At 40.9% G+C, this 26101-nt stretch overlaps 4 protein-coding genes across 6 annotated transcripts; 3 read left to right on the top strand and 1 right to left on the bottom strand.

The window, feature by feature from the left end:
• The first annotated feature begins 38 nt into the window (after window positions 1-38).
• LOC120448961 lies at window positions 39-2462 on the top strand. The gene has a single exon (XM_039631219.2). It carries the CDS (start codon window positions 176-178, stop codon window positions 2279-2281), a length of 2106 nt encoding a protein of 701 aa, XP_039487153.1. The 5' UTR covers window positions 39-175; the 3' UTR covers window positions 2282-2462.
• Window positions 2463-2587: 125 nt separating this feature from the next.
• Window positions 2588-7318, top strand: LOC120448959. Of its 3 annotated transcripts, none has more exons than XM_039631216.1 (5): window positions 2588-2922; window positions 2977-3178; window positions 3279-5633; window positions 5688-5765; window positions 5825-7318. In XM_039631216.1, the coding sequence occupies exons 1-5, from the start codon at window positions 2667-2669 to the stop codon at window positions 7314-7316; spliced, it is 4383 nt and encodes a 1460-aa protein (XP_039487150.1). In that variant the 5' UTR covers window positions 2588-2666; the 3' UTR covers window positions 7317-7318. The 3 variants fall into 3 exon arrangements, with proteins under 3 accessions (XP_039487150.1, XP_039487149.1, XP_039487151.1); XM_039631215.1 differs by having other exon boundaries at window positions 3231-5633; XM_039631217.2 differs by lacking the exon at window positions 2588-2922 and having other exon boundaries at window positions 3134-3178; window positions 3257-5633.
• Window positions 7319-7741: 423 nt separating this feature from the next.
• LOC120448002 (huntingtin-interacting protein 1-related protein) lies at window positions 7742-12259 on the top strand. The gene is made up of 8 exons (XM_039629715.2): window positions 7742-8035; window positions 8420-8841; window positions 8905-9635; window positions 9692-9801; window positions 9865-10611; window positions 10668-11103; window positions 11169-11573; window positions 11635-12259. The coding sequence occupies exons 1-8, from the start codon at window positions 8000-8002 to the stop codon at window positions 12120-12122; spliced, it is 3375 nt and encodes a 1124-aa protein (XP_039485649.1). The 5' UTR covers window positions 7742-7999; the 3' UTR covers window positions 12123-12259.
• Window positions 12260-12388: 129 nt separating this feature from the next.
• On the bottom strand, window positions 12389-25879 carry LOC120448001 (vacuolar protein sorting-associated protein 13D). Its single transcript, XM_039629714.1, has 19 exons — window positions 25713-25879; window positions 24861-25651; window positions 23556-24602; window positions 22591-23501; window positions 22262-22392; window positions 21984-22124; window positions 21295-21919; window positions 21116-21235; window positions 20733-21057; window positions 19874-20666; window positions 19567-19819; window positions 19355-19499; window positions 15959-19294; window positions 15687-15899; window positions 14775-15629; window positions 14410-14718; window positions 13854-14348; window positions 12675-13790; window positions 12389-12489 (listed from the first exon to the last, which is right to left on the bottom strand). The coding sequence occupies exons 1-19, from the start codon at window positions 25807-25809 to the stop codon at window positions 12439-12441; spliced, it is 11754 nt and encodes a 3917-aa protein (XP_039485648.1). The 5' UTR covers window positions 25810-25879; the 3' UTR covers window positions 12389-12438.
• Window positions 25880-26101: the final 222 nt, after the last annotated feature.

Here is a 26101-nt window from a genome sequence, read left to right as displayed (position 1 = left end):
TTGTAAACAGAAAGACTTCTCCGGTTTGTTTAGCTTTTAAGTGCTGACCAAAACGCTCCTTTAAGTTTTGGTCAAAAAAATGACATTACAAAATTCTTTGTCACGCCAAAAACAAATTTAAACGGAAGCATTGTATAATTGAGACAGAAAATTGTTTCTGTGCAAAAAGGAAGAAATGCCCAATGGCGAAGTCAAGTCAACCAGGCCCAGTCCCTATTGGCGTCATGCCAGTCCTCCGACGAGGACAACCGCACCGAAGTTCCCTTTATCATCGGAGCAAACCAGCAATCGAGTCGGACAGCAGCTGCTGCGAACCCTGGCGCAGAGCTTACCTTCTGGACAGGAATCCATGCGCTCCCGATCTTCCTGCCCACCCACACCTCGTCGTCGCCGGCAGGCCAGTGTCTGCAGATCGATGGGTACTCCAGAGTCAGTGCCCCTGATATCGCATGCTAAGTCCAAGGCACCAATTCGCTTGAAGGCGGGCATGCCGGTGAAACATGTGTTGGGCGGCGATCCACCCAATGCAAAGGCTCTTGGTCAGTCCATGATGGCCTCAGTTAAACGACGTAATGAATCCCCGGCGGTCAAGGCAAAAATCAGGGAGGAGGAGTTCAATAGGATACCAGAGATGGTAAGTGAGGCATCCGTCGCCAAGGCCAGAGAAAAAGAGTTCGAAAGGATACCTTCCAGGGTTTCCAGTTTGACCGAAGAGAACAAGCAAACAGAAGAGAAAAACAAAGATAATTCAATGCCGGAATCGCAGGAGAGCCTAAAACCAGAACTGCAGTTGAATTCAAAACTGATTAGCCAGCATAACTTGCAGACTATTGGCTCCGAGAACTCAAAGCCAAGTGTAGAGGAAGAAAAGTTCACAGCGAATATACCAGAAACGGAACCCAAGCCACCGAAACCATCGAACTCGAAGATAATTCCCTGCTTTCGAGGGGAGTATCCCACACGACACCGTCCTGGTACGTGCCAATGGTTCCAGTCCGACCTCCCCAATTGCGGCCATATCGTGAGCATCTGCGATGAGGAGCAGCAAGTCATGGGTGAAGCGGAAATCGTCACCGCCTGCGAGGTAACCGAGGCACATTTCCTGAGCCTGGATTGTCAAGATGATATCATGAACAACGAACCTCCAGCGCTTTCAAGGTGCACTAAGTGCAAAGGCTGTCCACAGCCACAGAATGGGAATTGGTTTAGACAGCAACGATCCTGTCTTCAGCAGCCACAACCCTGCTTCCAACAGGAACAACCTTGCCTGCAGCAGCAACCATCCTGCTTCCAGCAACAGCAACGAAATTGTGGACGCAGTGCACCCTGTCCCAATCCGAAGCCAAGAGGATGTCGCAAGTGTCAGGATCAGCAGCAATCCAGCAAGGCATTTGCTTACAATCTGCAGCAGTCGATGCAGCAGCCAATTCTCTCCCAGATGCATAATATGTATCCATGTCAGCAGTTGCAACAAGTGAATGCCAGTGATCAAATGGAACAGCAAATGCAGATGCAACAGCAGGGCATTGAGGAGAACAACTATTGCCTGACCGAAATGCTGGCCGAGGAGCTGAGAAAGCAAATGCTCGAGGCTCAGGCGCAGATTGCACAGGTGCAACTGCAGTTGAATAGTGCCTGCGGAGCCACGAGAGTGCGACAAATGCATGTGCTATCCCAGAATGCCACTGAGGCCCCTCGTTGGGCGCCAGAAACTCAGTTTATGGACGTTTTGGCAGAGGAACAGGACGTGGGCGATGCTCAGCCGGATGAGACAATAGAGAACGTCGAAGAGGATCAAGTATTTGATGCGCAGTTGGATCAGCAATCATTTCCAGCTAGCTTTCCGTGCCAAACCATTGGGACCACCAGGTCGGAGGCCATTTGGGCCATGCCATCAGCTCCTCAATCGTCACAGCATGAGGGTCAGTTTGGTCTGTATCCTGTGCCACTGCCGATGCCAAATCAGAACAACTACTTCCAGCAGAATGCTCAACAATTTCCCTGCCAAATGGCTCCTTTTCAGCAGCCACAACAGCAGCAAATGCCTCATTGTCCACAGATTCAGTCCTGTAGAGCACCACCTTGCCCGCCCAAAATGCCGCCTCCTTGCCAGCCGAAACCGCATCAGCGATTATCCTGTCAGCAGCAGCAGCAGCCCATGAGATCCGGCCAACCAGCCCAGTCCAATAAGTGTTCTCATACCCCACAATTTTGTCCCAGTTGTTGTTGCCAACGGTATGCCCAAATGCGATTCATGATGCCCCGGTGTTGGCTGCGCTAAAGATCTCGAAAAGTCCTATATTTGTGGCGTAACTTACCTTGAACAGTCAATATAAATGTTTCTTCAAGTTAAGATACCTTACAAATGCCACTTTCAACAGGAGGTTGTGCAATTCTTCCGTTTAAAATTGATTGAAATGAAGGAAATGCCTCGAATAAAGTTTGAATTTTAGAGCCTTATATTTAAGTTTTTTGTCAACTGCTTTAATTTCGGTCCTGCACATTTTAAATTCACAGTTTTTCAAACTTTAGGCAACGAGAAGAAAGGATCAGAACTGCACGGCCCATTTTGTTAAAATTACAGATTTTTTTATTAAATATATGATCAGAGGAGGGAACATCCCCACTGCATTTGTTTTAATTCAAGAATTTGTAATTTAAGCCAAATGTACGGCGGTTTTCAGAGAAATCACCACTTATGCTGTTGTCAAAAAATGCATCCTTGCGTTTCTGAGAGAAATAAAGCCATGCTGGGAAAAGGATATAAATTGGGTGGAACGGTTTTGCAAGAGGGTATCCAGAAGTCTGGGCAAGAAGCCCAAAGAACCCCAAAGATTGGTGTCACTTTTCCATCTAAATTTAGCAAGCCAAAAGGCCAAGAAGCTCAGTGCAAAGATAACTCTACCCGAAACTTATTAACAGGTAAATAAATATTGAAGACACTACATCTAAATTCTAATACTTCAAATTTTAAAGGAAATCCGCTATTAACTAAAGTTGGATCCATGAGTAAATCTTTGGCAAGTCAAGGAATCCAAAACCAAAAGTCAAAACCCAATTTGGAACAGGATCAAAAAGCTCTCGTTAAGATCAAACCCAAACGTAGAAGAGGTAAAAAGACGCCTAAGAGGTCAACAGCTGGAAATATTGAACAACCCTTCGATGACGATGGTATATGGTGAGTTGGGTTTTGGTGGCTTTACCTTTGTTTAAACACGAATCGTAAATAGGTTTGAATGCAATGTGCCCTTTCGAGTAAATATTCCCTTTCCTATTAGCATGAAGAACCTGTTTGGTTCGCAGCTATTTCCAGGCAACAGCAACTATCAGATCCTTAAAGCCCTTGTCCCAGAAGGAAGATTACAGAAGGATAGTAAGGTAGAGCGGCCTTTAAGCTTCTCAATGCGTCCAGCTCTTCCACCTCCAGATCTGCAATCTATCAATTCATCCAGTAAAGCATTAACATTCACAAAGAAAAAGGGTTTTAAACGCGGAAGAAAACCCTTTCCCTGCGAAACATCTACTCAAACAATCGAAGAAGAATGCGATCCTGTTTTGTGTTGCCTCGAACAAATCAGAAATCAACTGGCCAGCAAAACTCCTGAAAATCAAGGAAAAAACCTATCACACTGTTTTGCCGAGAAATCTACAAATGTAGGAAGTATTCAGAACGAAAGAAATGAAGCTGGTGTGGAAACATTTGAACAGCCATCTCCAAATGAAGCCATTGAACCAGGAAAAGACGATAAAATTGAGAAGCCCTCTGATCCCCAACAGTCAACATCATTGGGAAGTTTCAAGAAAAATTCAAGGAGTTCTTTAAACACATTACCGCAGCCTAAATCAAAGATCAAAAATTTGGAAAATAAAAGTACGTCTCCCAAAACTCAGTCGAAATCTATCCTGGAATCTTCTGAAACTCAACAAAATTCACAAGAAAATGAGGAAACTAACTTAGCTTCTGAGGAGGGGGACTTGAAGAACCAAAATGATGAAGAAACTGCTTTCGTAAATGTCCCCAAACCTATTTTAAAACCATGTATTTGTCTGTGCAGGCTTCCAAGGGTTTTTCCAAAATTTACAAGAGCTATGATGCCCAAAACAGTGTGCCAGCCTCATTTTATGAATGGATGTCGAATGACGAGATGGCAAAATCATCATAGGCAACCCAACCAACATTGTTGCCAGTGTATCAACACTCAAGGAAACCAAATACCTCCTACAACTGCATATATGAAGGATGACTTACCACATGAACAAGCCCAATCAGAAAAGACCAACCATAGTAGTTCAAAGTCATGTTTAGATCATTGTAAAAATCCAATAACAACGGGCCAACGGTCCATTATGAAACGAGAATCTGTAGAGCCCAATCAAAGATTCGGAGATAGAACATTGAATAAGAATATTTGCTTTAGGGAATGCGTATCCACTTACAGGCAATCAACCGAAACCCAATTACCTGCAAATGAATGTTCACAATACCATTGTAATGAATCCTATGCTTCCAGCAGAACCGATACTGATTGTGACTATGTGGATAGATCCTCAAATTGTGACTTTAGATCCTCAAACAGCGTGAAAAGTTCTGATCATACCTCTGTTGTGAGTGAATCAAATAGTAGCTATACTGCCCCAAGTATTAATCCCAGTGAAAGGGCGAGTCTTTCTGAAGCATCGAAGAGTGAAATCCCAAAGGATTCTTCTCCAGAAATAAACTCAAATATTAGCAGCAACGAATCCCTTTCATCATCTAGAAAAACATCTCGTACGAGTTCTCTTAGGAGTAATTCGAAAACGAATAAATCTTCCGCACCAAACGAAGTTAATCGGTTTAGAAATAAAAATCAAGAATTGCTACATAATCAAGCTGGCAATAAACGGAAACGGCGATTTAGGAAACGTATAAGTTCTGGGGTTGAAACTTTTCCAGAGGACTGCAAAGATTGTGGACATGATGAATTCTCTGAGGAGGCAGAAGCAAAAACTCCAAACAACAGTTTTTCAGAAGCTGTAAGAGCATGTCAAAAATGTTCCGACCATTTAATTTCTGAAAAAACCATCCGAAAAGCAAGTTCCCAAAAAAGAAAAGAAGAAATAACTGACAGTTCAATGAAATCAATCAGCAATAGAAACTCGGATCAAAGAAATAACTTCGAATCTTATCTAAACGGCACAGTTGTACCAAAACAAACTATAGATCAAAGTTGCAATAGAAATCGAGGAGTATCTTTCAAGCAGCGCTCACAATCAGCACCAGAGTGCTGGATACTTCAATTCCCCAAAAGAAATCCAGCAAATAGATCAGAAAAATCACACCTTTATTCACCGGCAAATTTCAGAGAACACCAGAGTTGTACAGAAAACGTACTTTTACTCCAAGACGAAACTTGCGAAAGTGATTCAGATGACTACGAACTCGTCAGATGCAATCATTTCTCAACAGAAAATGAGACCTCAAATGAGAACTGTGGTGCGTGCAAAACTCCAGACTACAGTATAAATGCAAGTATTTTAAATGAACTTAGGAAGGAGGAAAGCTCAATTAGTCCCACACAAAGCCAAAGAACCTTTATCCTAGTTGACAGTCAACATCCGAATGATCTAAACATATGCCAACAGGAGCAAGAAAGGTATAAACAATATTAAAATAATTGCCTATAGTCTTAAAATCTCTTTAATTCCAGGGAAAAACCGCCTATGGTGCAAGTGCCTTTCCGTATGAGCAGCACGGAAGATCTGGGAATTTTACAACCAAAAAAATGGTGAGTGTACCTCTTTTTTGACAATTATGATCACTTTTATTAATCAAAACACATTTCAGGAGAGAGTTGGGTCTAAAATTCACAATGCTTCATGCCAACCAATTTCAAATGGCTCCTGCAACTGCAAATCACGTTGCACTACCAACCAGTAGACCAAAAAGGACTGAGAACCAAAATTCCAATTCTCCTGTTGGTCAGATGAACGGTGTAATTCTTCCAGCTTCTTCTCCACCTACAAGGACGAATACCGCAGAGCAATCCATCGAAAGGAGAAATAGGAATCTGCATCAACCCGGCACTTCAGAATCTTTTAGCAGCGTTTATCCTTCTTCACGACGTAAATTATCCTCAGAAAAAAGGTCTAACTATCCAAGAAAAATATCTAACGCAGAACTCAGAGGTATTCAAAAGAATGATTCAAACAATTCGAATAGCGAAAGATTTATTTCTGTAAGCAACCAACATTCTGAGCAACTAAATGTGTTTAACGGAAATCAATTTAGACAAGATGAATCCGGAAATTGCTATAGGAAATCCGATTACAGAAGTGACCAAAGTCAACTATATAATCATCAGTTTAAAACAGGGTTACATAACTCCGAAGCGGGAGCTTCTGGCTTTTCTGAAATCCATTCAATACCTACTGTCTTAACTTGGACAGATCCAGCTCAGAAATCCCAATTAGTAGCTTCCAATAAATCAAAGGCCACGGAAAGATCGACTGACGTGGAAACACTCGAAACAGTGACTCTGATGCAACCACGAAAACTTCGAAGTTGCGAAAGCGCTGGAATCAGAAACCAGGCTAATAGCAATGAGAACACCGTTCTCATCGAGACAAGAACTCCATGTAACAGAGAGAATCTTCTCCAGACCTGTGGACGACCGCCCTGCAACTCTTGTCCTCACCACTACACGGGTCTTCCTCCAAGTCACATTCAAGGATTTATGCAGCCTCCGGATCATATGCTAGAGCCGCAGATCTCTATGAGTGCACCACAAAATGTCACTCCTTTCGATGAAGGATACCTTATAGATCCCCGGGATCAGTGGATGACCACTAAATCACCAGCATCCGCACCAGCCGTGCAGCATCCATATCAAATGAAGGAACCGTATCAGCCCAAACCTAGATCCCACCATCAGTTTCAGGAACCTGTACATCCTCCACAAAGTTCCTTTCAGCCCACAAACCCTGGCCACTATCCTCAACTTACAGAGAACATTAGAATGCTTCCAGATGGATTCTATGATCGCACCGTGAACAAGTACAACATAGCACGAATGGATTCCAACTTTCAGCCACCTCAATTTCCACTGGAGCCGCAATTTCTTCACGGAGAACAACACCCTGCTTTTGGACAGCCAGCTTGTCCATATGGCAATCAATGTCATCCGCAACTGATGATGGCATCCTTTCCAGATCCTAACCGGCGTTATGTTCCACCACAGAACCAATACCCAGCCGAGATGCAAAATCAACTCTCGATGTTCTGGACACAGCAAAATGTAAATTTGGATTACTATGATCAGTCGGAATATCAAACTTAATCCAAATAGTTATACAAAATTACATTAAATTATTTCTAAAAAATATAAATATCGTTTTTGTAAAGGTCTTTGTTCTCAAAGGTGATAAAATACAGATATATCAAAAAGATATGACCAAACAATCATTTCTTATCAATGACCCAATATATAACAATTTTTGAAAACTAAAGTAAAGCTTTAAAAACTATCGTATAAAAATCCATTTAGAAGATAATATAAAACTAAGCTAAAGTCCAATTAAATATATTTAAAATTTGCATGTTTGATTTGTATTTAATGCTATATTGCCTTTAATACCATTGAAAATGACTAAAATTGCTTAATATTCTTTTCGCGCTCAGAATAGTGATGCCAAAAGTTGATGACTATCGAAACAAAATGATCGATAAGGGAAAGCCCGCATATCGGTGCACCGCTCAGCTCTATAAACTTTTATCGATAAAGGAAAACAACATTTGTTTATATGACTAATTTACTCTTACACTCATTGTTTCATACACGCACACGAACTCAATCCGAATGAATACGAGTGCGGCCAATACGAAAACAATGGCCAACATTGTTGATAAGATAAGATAACTCCCGATTCCAATGTCTTTGCTGTCTTTGCTCTAATGCACACATATCGCGCTGCGAATGATTCCAATTTGTTCAGCAAGTACGCCAAGAATTGTCAGTAAACAATGGCAACTCACGCCGAGAAGGAATTCTACCACCTGGTATGTAAGCTCAAGGAAGTCCAACCGCCAAGAATGAACACAGCAGATTATAGACACGGGTGTTGTCAAATCATGTGCATAGTGTAAATACCTAAATGTTTATGCACACAACTACAGGCGCGCCGCTTAAATTTGCATAAACATTTCGCTTAAGAAGTCAGCCTTGAACCAGATTATATGGAACTGCTTCAAATATCACTGAGTCACCAACACCTTTAAATCGAATTCCTCAAAAGTTAGAGTCCGCCATAATCCGTCCATAATCTTAAAAGCTGAGTCAGTCACTTCTTCGGAAGAGTAAAGATCAAACAAGGCTCTAGATAATTCATATCAGAAAACATTAGTTGAAAAGCTATTTAAACTATAATATACATTTCATTTCAGAACGTCAGCGTATCCAAAGCTTTAAATGGCCTGGAAGCGCCACTCAAAACCAAACATGCCCGCTCCATTATTATTATGATACACAAGGCCAAGGAGGCCAAAACCTTCTGGATGATCATCTCCCGGCAGCCATTGATGCAGAACAGATTTACCGCCTGGAAGTTTTCGCATCTGCTGCACAAGGTTCTACGGGAGGGTCATGAAAGTGCCATCAGGCACTCGCAGAGCCACAAGAAGATGATCCTGGAAGTGGGAAAAATGTGGGGCCTACTGCAGGATGACATTGGATGCTGTATACAGGCGTACAGTAAGCTCCTGGCCACAAAGTTAAATTTCCACGACAAAAATCGAATGTTTCCCGGCACTCTAAACATTTCGTTCACCGAACTCTTTATTGCAGTGGATCGGGATTTAAATTACTGGTGAGTACGGGTCTGGAAATATACAACTTTTAAACTAATAAGACAAAAAACGTTCGATTCCAGTTTTCAACTGTGCGTGGAAATTTTCGACTACTTGGAGGATATAATTGCCCTGCAGTTGACGATATTTTCTTCTATGGAAAAGTACAGAATGTCGTCGATGACACCGCAGGGACAATGTAGATTAGCGCCAATAGTTTGCCTCATCCAGGATTCCAATGCGTTGTACGATTTAAGCGTTCGGTTGATGTTTAAGCTACACGATGGTGTACCATACGACGTTGTTTCGGGACACAGAGATCGGTTTCACGGTCTGTTTTTAAAGTTGAAGAGTTTTTACAACAACGTGCGACCGCTTCAGTATTTCAAGGACTTAATAACAATCCCGGAATTGCCCGAATCAAGTCCTAACTTCAAGTCCCAAAACGATTTCACCAGTTATGTACCGCCAGTGGTCCATGTTCCACAGGAGCCCGATCCGGTTGTTGAAGACCTTGTGGATACCAACAATCACGAACTGGAAGCCTTCAGTCAAGCCCAACAGCAGTTAAGCATGTTGGAGGGCATAATCAGCGAGAAAGAGGCTAGCATTGAGGAGCTGTCATTCAAATTGGACGCCATGCAAAAGAATTTCGATGAACTGCGCCAGAGCTACAGACACGACGTTCAGGAGTTGCAACAGAACAATACTGTGCTATCAAATGATCTGGTCTTGGCGAGAGAAATGTGTGCCACCTTCCGGATGCAAAACGACGATCTTGAGATGCAACTGAATCAGAACCCAATTCTTTTACGTAATAAAATGCGTATTTAACGTAATGGAGTCATATTAAAATATGTTATATTTCAGAGAAAGCTATGGAGGAAGAAGAAAAGCATAAGTTATCATCGGAAAAGTTTAATAAACTCAAAACCCTCTACACTAAAATTCGGGATGAGCACATTCAGTTGCTGAGAGAAGTATGCAAAAATTATATTTTTAAATTTCCTGTACTAATAATGTTTTCTTTACTTTAATATCAGCAAAGTGATTGCAACAAGTCTTTAAATAAAGAGAAACAAGTAAACTCGCAGCTATTGTTGGAAACTAAAGAGCTTACCAATGAAATTTCCAAAATTAAAGTAAACGTGGAGGAAAAGGAGAAAGCTAATTTAACTCTGCAAAAGCAAATAGAAGAGCACAAGGAGAAAATGTCACAACTTGAAGCAGTCAAGAACGAAATAAAGGAAAAATTCGATGATGTTGTTAAACAAAAGGAGATTCAGGCACTAGATATTAATTCCACTTCCGAAAACCTAAGGTTAAATTGCCTAAAAGTCGAGGAACTCAATGGAACCCTCAACGACACCCTGGAAAAACTGTCGAACGCCGAAAGCCAAATAAATGAAAAAACCGAGGAAATCGAGAAAATGTTGAAATCTTTTGAAGCGGAAAAGGCATTGCTCTTAACTAAGATTGAACACCAAAATCTTGAAAGTAAAAGCAGCAGCGAGGCTCAGAACGCTCAATTGCAAAAAACAATTGATAACCTGGAGCAAAAGGATAAAGAATTCAATGAAGTGAAGCTTCAGCTGTCCACCGCAGAAAGCCAAATTAGTTCAAAGGCAACAGAAATTGAAAACAATTTGAAAGCGTTTGAAGTGGAAAAGGCAGTGCTCTTAACTAATATAGAGCAGTTACGAGTAGAGCATAAAAACAACATTGATGCACAAAATGCCCAATTGCAGCAAACTTTAAACAACTTGGAGCAAAAGGAGAGTGCATTGCAGGTAAATAAAAAATAATTCAAATAAAAACCATATTGAAACTATTATTTTTTCTTCAGCAAACCCAGGAAATTGTAAATCAACTTAAGCAGGAAAATACTTCAGCGAGACAGCGCAACGAGGATTTGCAAAGCAAACTCTCGATTGCTGAGGAAAAACTTACGCAAGCGACACAGAAAATTGATTCGGTGACAAGCTCGTACCAAATCTGTAGCACCGATTTGAGTGAACTTAGAAAACTGGTGATTAAAACCGTAAAGGAAATATGCAACTCCAAGTTGAGCGGCTCGGAACAACAGCCTTTGGATGCGGTGCCAAACATAATACACGAAATGGAGTCCATTGTGAATAAGTTCAATAACTCATCTGCTATAAGCTATGTGGCTTCAACCGAAGGAATGCAAGATGTTATGTATTTGGGTTACTTATTTATAAAACTATACGACCAATGTGATGTTATCTACAAAACAACCACTGCAATTGAGACAGGTCAGGGTAAGTTGATAACACCAAAGACAACCACAGACAGCAAACTAATTTTGTATTACTTTTTTTTTTAGAGATTTTCACCAAAACCAACTTGATATGTACAGATGTCTGTCAATTGTTTCAATACCTATTAAATAATGAAACAAAAGAACACGAAAAACAAAAAATCGTAACTGACATACAAACAAAGCTGAGAGATATTGGAAAGTTAATTGAGAAAATAAAAGCCTCCTTTGAACAAAAGATTGATTTGGATAAGCTTCTCGAAATCGAGCTTCGCGAGATGGATGCTGCTATTGATGATGCAGCCTCCAAAATTACAGATTTACTTGCAAAGGCTCGAGAGAAGGACAACCAAACCAATCTAGAAGTGAACGGAAAAATTGTGGATGCGTGTACCACCTTGATGGAATGTGTCAAAGCTCTGATCCAAAAATCTCGTCTTCTGCAACACGAAATTGTGGCTTCCCAAAAAGGTAGCTATATATTATTGATATTATTGTATTGAAGTGTACTGACCAGTTTTTACTATTTCAGGAAATGCAAGTGCTAATGAGTTTTATAGGCGGAATAGTCAGTGGTCAGATGGCTTGATATCCGCCTCGAAAAGTGTGGCGAAGGCAGCCAACTATCTGGTGGAAGCCGCAAACAAGGCCATTGAAAGTGAATCCGGTAAAAACTTTGAGCTCATTGTAGCTGCCCAGGAAATTGCTGCATGCACGACCCAAATGGTTATTGCGAGCAAAGTCAAGGCGGAACGTAATAGTCAAAAGTTATCCGACCTAACGAAAGCATCCCGAAGCGTAACGCAGGCGACAGGAACTCTGGTCGCCACCGTAAAGGATTGCAACTCGCAACTGGAGCAGCAAAGTGAAATAGAGCTGGCAAAGCTAACGCCATCGCAGATAAAAACGATGGAAATGGAAATCCATGTTAAAGTACTCGAAACCGAACAAGCTCTCCAAATGCAACGACTAAAACTCTCAGCGTTTCGTAAGGAGCATTACAAGAACGCCGATTATTAAATACCATATTTATTAATGTTACTAACATTACAAACATTCTTTTTTTGTATTATTGCCCGTCATGACAAATAATATCTACACAATATTTACACTACGGTCATTTTATCATACAATGAACGTAATACTATATGTTTAAAGTATTCCGTTTTGATCACTTTTTGATCCTTGATTTATACCATAGAATATTCATTATTTCTTACATGTTTATTTTACTTACTACTTGAAAATAAAATAGCACTAATGGCCAAAGAAAATAAAATGTAACATTTGTTGTCAAAAGGTTTTTGTTTATTATCACGAACCGACTTATTGCATTTTATAAAACGGCATGTTCACGTTCATCAAAGACACTTTTAGCGTAGTTTATCTAAAAAAAACAAGTATATGTGATAATCATTTCAAAATTTATAAAAGTAAATAAATTATATGATAAACGAAGTCTTCTTTAATACTAATATTATTATTATAGCAGATTAATTGGGAAAACAAATTTTTGAAATTTTGGAGCATACATAGGTCAAACGAAATTATTAAATAAAGATTTTTACTTACGCATCTTGATGCTGCCTCCGCACATTCCTCAGAACGACACCGAATCCTCGGCCTGGTGATTTTTGGAAGATTGGTGGATATCTCGATGTAGTGACTCGCTGACGCCCTGCTACTCGTAGACGGCGTTGTGCCGGCATTAGTAACCAGTGGGTGGCACGAAAGGATCTCACTAACGTGGCATTCAAGCACAATGGTTGGGTTGCTGTCGCTCAGTGAAAATATTCGTACGTATTCTGTAGAAACTAGCAAGCGCAATCTAGCCTGCTTGTCGCTCCACAGATTGGGTTCGTATGAAATGATCTTCTCCGAAAAGTTTTTTTGATTGATTAGGTACAGATACTGTTGTCCCTTGCTTTGGCGATTGGAATACAATGGCAAAAGACCACCAGGAGCACCAGTCACACATCTGGGAAGTCTTTTCCTTTCTGGAGCGTTTCTGTGACTATCGCGGCTTGTTTCTCGAACCGCACTTGCAGTTTCCGAGGCCAGGTCCAATACTCCAATGATTGGTTTGGTGACAGTGCCCACTAAGCCCTTTCCCAGTCCACTGAGGAAGCCAGGAACGCCATCGGCTTGGGCACCATCGTAAGTGTGTCTTACAATGCTCGTTACTCCGCCCAGCAATCCAAATCCCAGTCCCTTCAGACCCGCTGCAAGGTGACCTCCGGATGTATTGGACTGCAGTTCCAGAATGCGTTGCCTCGTCTCATTGTCGTGATCATTCAGCACAACTTTTCCCAGACTATCGGACAGCGTTTCTGTTAGCTTCGCCGTCGAATTCGATATGCCATGCGTAACATTTTTCACCAAACTCTTGACGGAGCCTTCAAAAATCAGTCCAGATACTCCTTCAGAAAGATCGTTGGCAAATCCCAGTGGATTTCCAAGAAAATCGACACTGCCCAAAATTGAAGCCGCATGCCATTTAACTTGGTTAACGTAGTGCTTCTTCATTTCTTTCAGATAAACGTCCATCGTCTGAAAGTGTAATCTATCCGAATATCTGTCCAGCTCAATCAAGGCATCTTCGAATTTTATAAGAGTGAGTCCAAGTGCCTTTTTGGTTTCATGCAATTCCACCGGCAACTTTGAAGACGTGAATGCTGAAACGCGAACCTTTAAAGAGATATTTGAGTTTTATTAAACCTTTAAACCTTTATTAAACCTTTACAAAAATACCTGCGTGGCGCCAATACTTAAATTCTCAAAATAGTATCTCTTCATATCCTGCAGAATAGGCTTATCATCTGTGTTCTCAAATTGGTATTGTACACTTAAGTTCTGTCGGTTAATCTTGCCATAACCCAGGAATGATGCCACTTTAAGTATCAGCTTCTCCTCCAGACTCGCAGTTGAGGGCTTCAGGTCCAGGGTTAAGTACTTGAAAATGATTGCGTTCTTATTGGGGGAAGGTAACATTTTCAGTTTGAGAACCACAGCATTTTGATTTTGTTCGTATTCACTCGAAGTATGCGTGTGCAACGCAATTGGACTTGCTGCATCCAGCAATTGATTATCTATTTGTATATAGGCAATATTCAGATCTAAGGAATTTTCCAAAGCACTCTGCACTATATCGCAATTAATGTGATCGAGGCTGATAAACATAATTTCCTCACAAGGCTTACGAGCTATGATGGATATACCGATTCCCTTAACGAGCTCCACATTGATCTAAAACGATATAACCCTTAGATTGTTATACTTTAAATATTTTGACTCATTTTTTACTCACCAGATACTCATGCACGAATGACACTTTTCCATTATCCGTAATTTGCCTATTATTCAGAGAAGCATGCATCCATAGTAAGTCAGGTGTTAAGAATACTGAATTTTGTTTAATTTTAATATCACATATTTCTATCGTTAGTATGGGTCCATCCATTCTCGTTGAAAGCTCCAGCTGACCCGATCCCGGCCTTAGTTTCTGTGCCACAATGTGTTGCCCGATGGGTATTTGCTTACTGGAGTTTGACTTATTTTCCGTTCGACCCACAACTGCTTCGTAGTTGGGCTTCAGACCACTCTCTCCAAATCGAGACTAAAGAGTAAACAATTTTAACAATACCCTTTCAATAAACTAAAAGAAATCCTTACCTGAACGCACATATTGGCGTGGCACATTAATCGGCCATTCTCAAATCTCCATGTCTGTGTTGTAACTCTTTGCTTGTTGGGCGTTCGGACCACCAAGTTGGTGAACTCCATGGGATTCGGTGCCTTCTCCAAATCCAGTACAAGTCGCACTGCATTCGCATCATTCGTTTGAATCGGTGGAGTGGAGCCTTCGTGCTCCAATTGGCCATTCGAGTTCATCAGCCACAATTGCGAGCGATCACCCGAGTTTTTCTCAACTATCACAACTTTCTTACCACGTACGCCCAAAACCAACTGTCTGTGCGTGTTTTCCTCCTCATTTGATCGCTCAAAAGTTCCTTGAAACGCGATGTAAATGAAGTTGGTATACGTTAATGTATTCTTAATGTTGTTTTTGTTGTTGATAGGGAACTCTATCATGTTTCCTCCAGGTGCCTCCATCAGTAAAATCTGTTCACCCAATGGATCATCCATGACATAGGATAGGGAGGATTGAGGCCTAACTGGCGTAATCCAAACGGGCTTCGATCGGAGCTGTGAGAAATTGATGACAACTTCCGAACAATTATCAATTCGAATCGGTGGCGGTAAGGTTCGTGCGTCCGTGAATAAGAGTATGAAAGTAGCATCCTTTGAGATGATTTCCAATCGAAGGAAGAACATTTCTCCCCACTCATTTCGCACATTGATGTACAAGCTTTGCACATCCTTTATGGGAATTCCCTTTGACCAACAGCAGCACTCGATCTCCGGAATTCGTACGCAAATAATCTGCTCCTGATCCCAGTTGGGCCAATGGAAAGCGAAGTTGCAATCGATGGGTGCTGATATTATCCTACGCGGATCGGGACGGTCCTGAAATAATAGAATGTATCACAAAAGCTTGATTTACATGGTAATATTACAACTCACATAGTTGACAATGTCGCAGAGTTGCATAAACTCCAGCTTAAAGCCACTGCGATTGTGCAGATGGAATCTGGGAGAGAGCGTCACAAAGGTGGTACAGGCATAGAGTCCTCTGCCCCTCCTGACGCTGATGCCAATCGCATAGCTTCCCTTTGTGTTTTCAGCACGCAAATCCCTGTCTGCTAAATTCTTGTGCGTACTGAAACTTTTGCACCACTGAAATGAGCATTAAACAGAGTTAAATGAAAATAATATTTAGCTAGATATAGGCATACCAAATTGTTGGAGCCATAGGCATTTCCCAATCGCAGCACCAGTGCCGGAGATCCTTCCTGGTCCGAAAATGAGAACATTAGAGGTGCCACTTGCCGCGCAGTTTCGTGCTCCTCGAATTGTCCTGCTGCCGTATGACTGGTTCCTTCTTGCTTGTAAATGAGGGGAAGTCCTGTTTTGTTGATTATCCAAACAGGAGCACTGATGTAAAGTTCCATGCCCTTGCCTTGGACCGATTGTATGGAGACGCGCAAGTGCAGCTCCCTCTTTTTAATGTCAAACAATTTAAGTTTCGGTTCTATAACGCCCTTGTGGTTCACGGGTATCTTAAGTTGGCCAGAAAGCTGAAAGTTGTCCAGTGTGATGCTCAGGTTCAGGGACTGGCAAATATTGACGTTGTAGATGTTAACACTTTCCGATGAGTTTATTCTGCCGGTGGCGTGCTCATGGATCTTGAACATCAGGTCACAGCAGAGCATATTGTTTATCTTCAGTGGTGGCAGAAGCGTAATCTTGTGACCCGGTAGATTATGTTCCTTAAGGTGAGATATTTCCCTGCTTATGTTCACCAATGTGTACACTATACTCTTGTTATTTTCGTAGCCAAGCAGAAGCTGTCGAGTGTCCTCCTTGACGCAGGCTTTCCACAGGATTTCCTCATTGCTGAAACCAGTGTCCTCATAGGCGTCGCTCTCACTCGTATTATGTGCCACATATAATGAGGCATCGATAAACTTGAGCGGCACAGACAGTTCGTCATTTGGTTTTATTACACTGATTGAACTCAGACCATCGCTGTGAGTGCCCTTCAAGGACATTTTCAGGAACACATTTCGATCCATTTTGTTTATCACGCCCAAGGAGGACTTCACTTTGATAAGCTTCTGCGCAGATCCAATCAAGGATATATCGAAGACTATCCGGCTCTTCGTTAAAAACTGCGAGTCCAATTTTGTGGTGCGGAAAAACATGCCCACTTTGTCCACCGATATGGGTCCGATCAATGTCCAGCCGTGGATTTGTACGAATATCTGGTGTAGATTCAATTGGTGAGAGTGCACGTGTCTGAGTTTGCTTTTCTGGCTGAAATCAAATGTTTTGGTCTCGTTGGGCTGCACGGAGTACCAGTTCTTAATCAACTCAAACTGCTGTAAGTCGGAGCACGTTAAATCCCCAAGTGGAGCGTAAATCGGCTTAAAAAGAAGAGGTGTACCGCTGAGATTTTGAAGGGCGAAGGGAATAAAAGGCGAACGTTGTCTAAAGTTCTTAGCTCCATTGTCATTGAAATCGTTTGTCCAGTTGTTCAGAACCATGTGAAACAGCTCGATAAATGTGGATGTCACATTCAACTTAAGCATCTGCTTGCTGGAAATGCTAATCTCAAATCGCTTTTTGTTGTCCAGGTGACCCTTGGTGTACTTCCATTTCAAATTGGACTCCCACGTCTCGGCCACTGGTTCCCATCCACTCAGACGACGATTATAGTAGTTCACGGACACTTCTGTGTCGATATTACCCAAGCTATAGTGCCGTATATTTGTCTCCTTGGGATTGGGATCCTGGGTTTGAAAAGTAAAGTTGAGCAGAAACTTCGAAAGCGAAACCTCAAGCAGCGGCACATCTGCGTCCATGCAATCATCAATGATGAACACCGATATGAGACTGGCGTCCACCACAGCGGTTTTCATTTCCAGGGCGGGATTTAGGTGGCTATTCTGTTTTTGCTGGGACAGCCAAATTGCAGCGTCGTTGATCCTCCAATTATTTACCTGCATGGCGTACAGGCAGTCGGAAAGCTCAAAGCCCATTGCCACGAGCGGAGCCACCTTCTCCAGATCCGAATCAGCCTTGGTTATAACGTTCTTCGATCGCGATGTTTGTGTGGGCAGCAGTTGCGCCATTCTCGAAAACAATTTAACATCCACATAAGACAGCCGAATATTTAAATGTTTTTGAATTAATATGTTCAAACAATTACTCCGTAATTCTATAATCAACGTAAAGGGATCGATGATGGACAGAGCACTCTCCTCTTCGGCGTCCAGGGTGCAGGAAAATATTTCCAAGTGGTTAATGTCCAAGGATAGAGGCACAATATTGCTATTCGGCTTATAACAAATGACAGTTGTACTTTTCAAAATGATTGCATTCGAGTCCAGGCGACTGCACTCCTCTGCGAATATAATCTCCGAATCTGTAATATTTACCACGTATTCTGTGGAAATGCTAGTGTCGGTCTGAGGCTTTTGAGCAATCGGATTTGCCACACTATTTACAACAGGTGACGGTGAGTCTTCTTGCAAATATGATTTTAACTGATCCAAAAAACTGAGGAGTGCAAACACTCTCATGTTGTTAAGCATTATGGTGTACTTCGCGAAATTGGCCTTTTTCCTGCAATGGATTTCGACCTGCACAGAATTCTCAACGCGCACCTCCTTTTTGGACGGCTCCAATATGTTTTTAAACACGTTTCCGTTGCTCTTGTCGCTTTCATTCCGTTCGTCAACAATCAGAATGTTGCTCGATATTAGATCTATATCCTGCGAACCGTCGCTGAACAAGTCGATTTCCAGAGTGGATTTCAAGAAGTGGATACATGCCAAAGGTTCTAGAGCAGCACTTTGGGAAGTATTTAAAGCCAGGAGCAGTGACACGTCTTCCAGTAAAATTCGAATCGAAATTAGAATGGACACTATCTTAGAAACCTCATTTTTTGGTAAAAGGTTAATGGTAGATAGTCTTTCAATGGATGTGCAACTGTTGTTGTGGTAGTTCATGTAAATATCATCGGTTTGTTCTCCAATATTGTTGTTCAAAAAACTTCGAATCAGTTTGTATTGCTGAATATTGATAACGCCACTCAATTTGGAGAAGGTTCCTTGAACACTGATGTCCGGACAGACGCGATGAACATCTGCCGAAAGGTTTCTCTCCAATTGCAGGTGAAGGAAACACGACTCATTAAAGAAAGGCTGACCCATTCGTAGGAAGTTCATATCAGCGATAATAATACGATTTTTCTCCTGATCACCTTTAGCCTTCATTGAGCTTCTTTCTCCGGAGAATAGGTTTATATTGACCAGGTCTATTCGCATTACATCCAGGATTTCATCTTTGCTTGGCGGTGCACTCATTTTGCTTATTATATTGTTGTCACTGGCTAAATGGAAACTATTTTTCAGAGAGAACTGTCCAAGGTATGCGATTATTACTTCATTTCTGTTATAGGACGATGGAAGCACTATAACTGGAGAGTCTGCTTGAATCACTAGCTTCATTTTCGATGGGCGCATATTCTGTTCACCTCCATGTTTCTTTAGTTTTCTTATAACAGGCTAAAAGATTACAAAATTATTTAAAAATATAGAGACCACATAAAAGTATCTGGATATTACCGTTTGCAATTGCAGCAGATCTTTAACAAATACATGTAATTCCGTTGAAAAGCGTTTTGTGTGAATATAATGTACTGCAGACATGTTAATTCGCAGAGTTGAGTCGGTGTCCAAAGTCTTTAATGCATCCAGATCGACGAGTTTTCTAACAGGGCAAAGAAAGTAATAATATATTTGGAAGAAATCAAGTCTGGTGTTTCATTTATCCTTACTTTTTATAAACAAAGTTCAAAGCTTCCGTGCCACTCGTAAGAAACTTCTGTTTATAAATGTTTCCGTATTTGGTTAGATCATTAACAGACACGGATCCCAAGCAGCCTTCAACGATTTTGGAGAACGAGTCCTGAAGAATCATGAAAACAGCATTGGACACATTTACTCTGGACAAGAGCGACTCATTCCGAATCAATGTAAAGTTGAAGCTCCTTATAGAGACCTTCAGCTTACTACAGAGTTTGTCAATATCTAAAATAAATAATTTTTGTTATAATTTCATTAAATTTTCCCATAAGCACTCACGTTTTTCAACGAGTTTTTTCTCCTCCGGGTACTTTTCATTGATGTTTTCAACGGAAACAAGGCCAAAGAAGTCGAATATAGTATACCAACGCTCAACACAAATGGCCAAATTCAAGCAATTAAATTGAATGGAACTTGTTTGCTCCAGTTTACCATTTTGAGCGGCTCTTCCGGTATGCGATTTGTAAATAACTAACGTTTGACTTTCTTTTTTTCTGCCCAACTCATTTTTGTTGCACGATGTAAGCTTCTTGTCTCCGCCAAAGACCTTAAGCTGCATGTGGTTGTAGAAACAGGATGGAACGGAGCTGGATCGGTTTTTCAGTGAGTTACAATAGCTCGGTAGGTCAGGACAAGAAGATGATGTCATTTCATTTTTCTTAATCTTCTGTTCCAGATCCACAGAGGTAACCATATTTCTAAACGGTGATGTTAAGTCCGACTTTAGATCCTCCATTAGCACCGACTTCAATACGACTTCCACATCTTTGTCAAATCCTTTTGAAACATGTTTTACATTAAAGTCCTTAAATGTTAAATTTATCAAATCATTGTGATATTCATTCTGCAGGTTAATTTGAAATACGGAAACTGAGAACTGAATAGTTGCGCTTATGATGGATTCGTCATCACTATTCGAAGTTGGCTCAATATCTCCGTTTTGGTCCAGATCTTCCGATTCGTTTAAAACCTCATTTGAGAAATTTGTTGCGTACCGAATGGATTCCAATAGTAACTCATACTGTTTCCGGTTTAGAGATACTTTTAAGGCCTCAACCATACTTCCTTTTATCTGTGATTTGAAGAGATTAACGTATTTTAAAATTAGAAAAATTAAAACATTGTAATTACTACTTACTGAGAATCTATTTAGTTGTTTGTCTTCATCATTATCGTCGCTATATCCGGCATATAGATGCAAGGTAATTGCTGTGTCGTGCAATATGGGAATTGCGTCCTTATTTTTGGCAGGGTGAACATTGAAACTATACTCCCCTTCATCAATGTTTAAAGAGTATACGTAAGTGTTTTTAATTTCAATTGTGTAGGACTCATTAAAGTCATCCGAATCGCATTTGACTGCATTGGAGCAACTTATCTTGCCCAAATTGGCTATCAAAACATTTGTACTTGTGTTCGAAATGGGTAGAATGATAATGGGACTACTGATTATTATATCAAGCCTGGAATACAAAATTGATAGTTTTAATTTGATGATTTTGAGCTTATTATCAAGCTTACCAATTGTCCTGGCGATTTCGCTGTGGGTAAACTGGTCCAATTTGCTCGACTGCCCTAACCTGCTGCACAAACTCCTTGGCCATGTCTGTAGCTTTATTACCAATGGAGGTGGCAAATTCTCTGTAAATATTTAAAAGACATAGAATATATTTTTTAGGCACACGACGATTACTACTCACCGCAAGCTCCTTTTAAAATACGTAATGCAAGCATTTACATCCCGCAAAAACCTGGGACAATGAGTATATGAAGCCGAAGCCATTCGCATTTGGAAAGTGCAAGTGGTCTTGTCACTCCAGTGGCTTTGAAAACTTATTGCATCACTTTCGTCGCTCTTTTCCTCGTTGTAATTATTTGAGTATATTTCATTGGAAAGCTGACTAAGAACGGTTTGCTTATTTGTGTCGGAGGCTCTCAAAATTTGATCGCGGCCAACAGAAAGAATTCTCGGATGGCAAAAGGCTTCAGAAGTAATGTCGATAACTTGTATTCCACCAAGGGATCCAAAGATTGATAGGTCTGATTGGAACGATGCATTGATTTTAGCTTCCGTCAGCGTAACAGTTCCAACTTTTCGACCAACATTAAATTTGTCCCTCTTGATGGTGTACAAAAGCAGAATATTTAGTCGGAAAAAGTCAAAGAATATTTCGTTATGATTCTTATGATCAACTTGGTCAACCACATCCACTGGTGCCTCAGTTGCTTCCTTTGGTGGTTCAGGACTTTCGCTTGGAAAGATATTTTGCGCTAGAAGGGTCCTCTTAGCAAAGTTTAGAATTTCAAGAATAGTGTCCTGATTGGCTAAAATAAATACGTGGGAAATAGTTATACTTCATAGTTTTACTTCATTGTGCACGATACATACCAATTATATCCAAGCTGTTAAATGTAATGTTTGTGGTGTGAAGTTGCATTGAATTGCTTTCGTTGGGTGGAACAATTTTGATGTCAACCGAGATGAGCGCGGTTGAGTCCTCATCGTCGCAGAATTCTGTGGATCTATCTCCTAAAAATGTTCATAATCAAATGTATTATTAGGAACTAGGTTAAAGCGAGGCTTTTAATAAGCAAACTGGGATTGTTAGTATGCAGCTAGCGCGTAATAGAAATGAAAAAGGGTTCCTCTTCTTACATAGTACATACCCATTTTAATATTTTGAACTGCTTTTGTGATCATGTGCGGACTAGTAGCCCTATCAAAAAAATTTGGCGATCCAGGCGAAGTTGGCGAAACAATTGCACTATGTTTTAGGCTGCCAGATAAACTATCCATTCTATAAAATGCATAAATATTTCGAGACAATTAAAATTTAACAATTTGGTGTGCAGGAAGAAACAGACAACATGCATACAGACAAAAATATTAAAAATGTTTCAAAAATAAATGATCTTAAATAAAGATTTCCTAGCGTAGTGGCAAAAAGAAAAGCATTCTATCAAGCATTCCGCATGGGTTCCAAGGATGTACTCACCCGACATGGCGATGACTAGCCACCAAAAGCTCGAAATCTGGACCGAAAGACTGAATGGCATCTACCAAGAGTAATCCGTGAACCGACATCGAAATATTCGTCTCATGCGGCTCTTTTGTTAGTCCAGCTCGTGCGCCAATAATTTGGAGCTCAGCAATACTCCTTTCTGTCGATTGCATCTCAATCACCAGTTGATCCATTACGAACTCTATGACGACTCGGCTTCTATCGTCTTCCGCAAGGTTTTTGATTCTCTCGCTTGCGTAAATCGTGTTGCCTCCTCTGTAAATGTTCTCCATTTCCTTTGAAGCCTTTATAATGGGTTTAATAATGTTGCAACAATTGTTTATAAGTTCCTCGTTCCCGTGGATTAATATTGTTGGGCAGGTGCCAAAGAGCATAAATGATGGATATTCCGGATCCACGGTGAAAATATTCCTTTGCTCGAGAGTAAGGTTAATATTAAACTTATCAATCAAATGAAAATTCGACGATGTTTTCAAGCAAGCTTGCCACCTTTCTTCGTATTTGCAAACCAGCACTTGCAGGTTTGTAAAGTTGATCAAGTATTTATCGTATATCTTATTGTGCAAGACGTACTCCAATTGAACGTTTTTGTTCAAAAAGCTCTCCGTTTTTGGATTTTCAAGCAGCGTGGGAGAGTCAGAACCACTTTTTTCCGATGCAGGTGGCGTCGAACATGGAGTCAAATAGGTTTCATCGTCGTCGCTGGTGTTTTCCGTTGCAGCCGACTCTATCACAGGTATAACTCTCTTAACCTCCATTTTCCTCATTTCCAGTTTTCCGAAATCCAGCAAAACCATAAGCGAGTTGCTAACTTTATAGTTCTCCAAAAATATTATTCGAGGCGCGAAAATTTCAATTTCAAACATCCAAATTTTTCGATTTACCTAAAAAATAACAAGAGTTAGCTGTTTTCGTAAAGTATAAAAAGGGTTTCTCACCTCATTTCCACTAAACATTTGATTCCAGTTCTTCATAAAGTCAGTTTTTTCCGTGGCTCTATTGCGCGGTGAGTATTTATAGGAATTTGAATCGGCCAGGAAATCTAAAAGCCACTGGATCGCATCCTCATTATAGATAAGATCCAACCCCTTTGATTTTATGTTAAGCTGAAAACGTAAGTGATTACAATTTTCGTATTGTAATTGAAAAAGGGTATCCTCCTGGAGAGTATTCTTTACGACTTGGTTTGCTGTAGCTGTATTCCCTGTTTGTGGCTTAATTAAATAATTGTGCATCGTATCACTACTGGTTTTGTCTATCAAGTATACTTCTTGCAGCGATATGCCCACAGTGTAAGAAGTTAGCTGTGGGCTGAGTTGGAGGTAGGCGGAGAAGTTATTGAATTGCATTTCCATTGACTTATTCCTGCCATCATTTAATTTATCTTCGGTCTGAAGGATTACCAGTCCTTTGAGAAGCTTGATTGAAAAGTGTCCGAAGACAGCATCGCTTTTTAAATCAGAAGAGTTCTGAAGTGAGTTTTCCAACGCAACGAGTATATCATCTTCTAAATGTTTAAGGGATTCATCCTGTTCGTTATTTGGGGTACTGGGACTGTTTGCATACCAGCCCATCCAGTTCGGAAACCAATGAAAGAGCATATTCTTTCCCTGCTCGTTTTGCGATTCAAAGGAGAAACCTTTCGTAAACACTTTTTCAAAGCATATCCTTCTCATTATGGTTAAATCCGAGATCTTTCTATCGCTCTCGATGTAGGTTTTAAACTCTTTATCTGCGGCGGATAGATTTTCGTTTGGATTTAATATAATTGATTTGTATAGCAGCATGTAACGAAGATTTTCCTTGAGCATAAGCCACTTTTCCTCATTATTCTTAAAGTCAAGTCCATGGCAAATGGTGGCGTATTTCCACCATGAGGTTGGATTACTTTCAACGGTGCCAGTGGGTCGCTTTAGCCTGTATTGTCGAACTTCCTTAACTTGACGGATTTCTGAGAGCTTATCTAACATTTGGAGTCGCTGGACCTGAAAATATTATAACAATTTATCAGAACTTATAAGCTTAAATAATTTGATGATAACGACAGCGTCATGAAAGTACAACTGTGTTTATTATTGTACACGTTGATTTTAGGACTTGGTTGGACAGAAATATTTCAATTTGTTGTTAAAAATATGATTCACGAATAAAATGTTTTGGTAATTAAAATATGTACATAAAAGTCTTGAACTTTGGACCTGGGTAAATTACGTCTCGTTCATGTTTAAGTTGGGTTTAGTTACCTTAGAGATGTCTATGACCACCTCGGGAACCAGGAGTTCACAGGAAACCCTGGGTTTGTCTTTGGTACGTATCACTTGCTGGCATTTATCGCGCTTCCACCTGGCCGTTGCACAAATGGGTTTGATGATGAAGTTGTGGGCTCTCAACTCGCAAGTAGAGTGCATTTTTTCGAGGATCTCCTGGTTGGAGTACGACTGACATTTGATGTCCTCGTGCAACAGATCCCAGTAGACCGAGAGCTCTTTGAGCTCCACCAGCTTGTAGTTCATTTCGTTATTGGTCATTTTGTAGGACCCATTGGTCCAATCACAGTCGCAGCTCTGGGCGGTTAGAGATCCGATCTTGATCCCTGTGCATATCTTGCTCTTGCCGGTGTCCACGATGTCCTCAAAGCGAAAGTGGACATCGGATATCTTAAGTTCAATGTTGTCAATGATGTTGGTGGCCATATTGGTGCCGTACTTCAGCCAGTTGTTGTAGGACGAGAAGTAGTAGGACTCCATTTGCTTGCCCTTTTCGGACCGCCAGCCAGCTTCTGCGGTGTCCAGAACGGCCAGCTTGTACTCCAGATCCTGCACCTTCTCCTTCTCGTAGTCCCAGTTGTCCAGGTTCTTTGGACAGATGATGCAGAACAAGCCCTCGATGGAGATGCACCATGGCGAAGTCCTAAACTGGCGGACTGGAATCTCGAGTTTGATTTTGCGGATTGTGCCGGCGGTGACTTCGACCGGCAAATTGAACGAGCGGAGGGCATCTTTGCGTATGGGTATGTTTTCAAGCTCAACTTCGCCTACAGGAAAAGATATTGTTTATGCGATGCGGAATAAAGATAAACAATTATATCACATTACCCGAAAGCAGGGCCACCGACAATTGGGCGGAATTCAAGTTCTCCAGATACTTTCCCAGATACGTATTCAGCACCCACGTAATGAGGTCTCGTAACATGCTTGTTTATTAACCACTGACGCTAATCCTATTAAATATTTGTTTTTAATTCATTCCCTAACACCAAAACTATAAACATATGATTGGGGACTATCTACACCGCATAAATATTGCCGAGTCACAAATGGAACCAGTGGAATAGGAACAGGTTGTGGAATTGGATTGTGGTTGAGTAAACAGGTGGTTTCTTGGGTTTATTTATTTTATTAACAAATTTATTAAGAAATACTTAATATAATATAATTTAGTCATATTTGCGTGTGGCGTGAGTGTTACCTTAGTTTGAAAGATT

Source organism: Drosophila santomea, chromosome 3L (assembly GCF_016746245.2).
Source record: "Drosophila santomea strain STO CAGO 1482 chromosome 3L, Prin_Dsan_1.1, whole genome shotgun sequence".
NCBI classification, from domain to species: domain Eukaryota; kingdom Metazoa; phylum Arthropoda; class Insecta; order Diptera; family Drosophilidae; genus Drosophila; species Drosophila santomea.
Note: the sequence above shows the minus strand (reverse complement) of the source record. Positions and strands in the feature narration are given on the sequence as shown.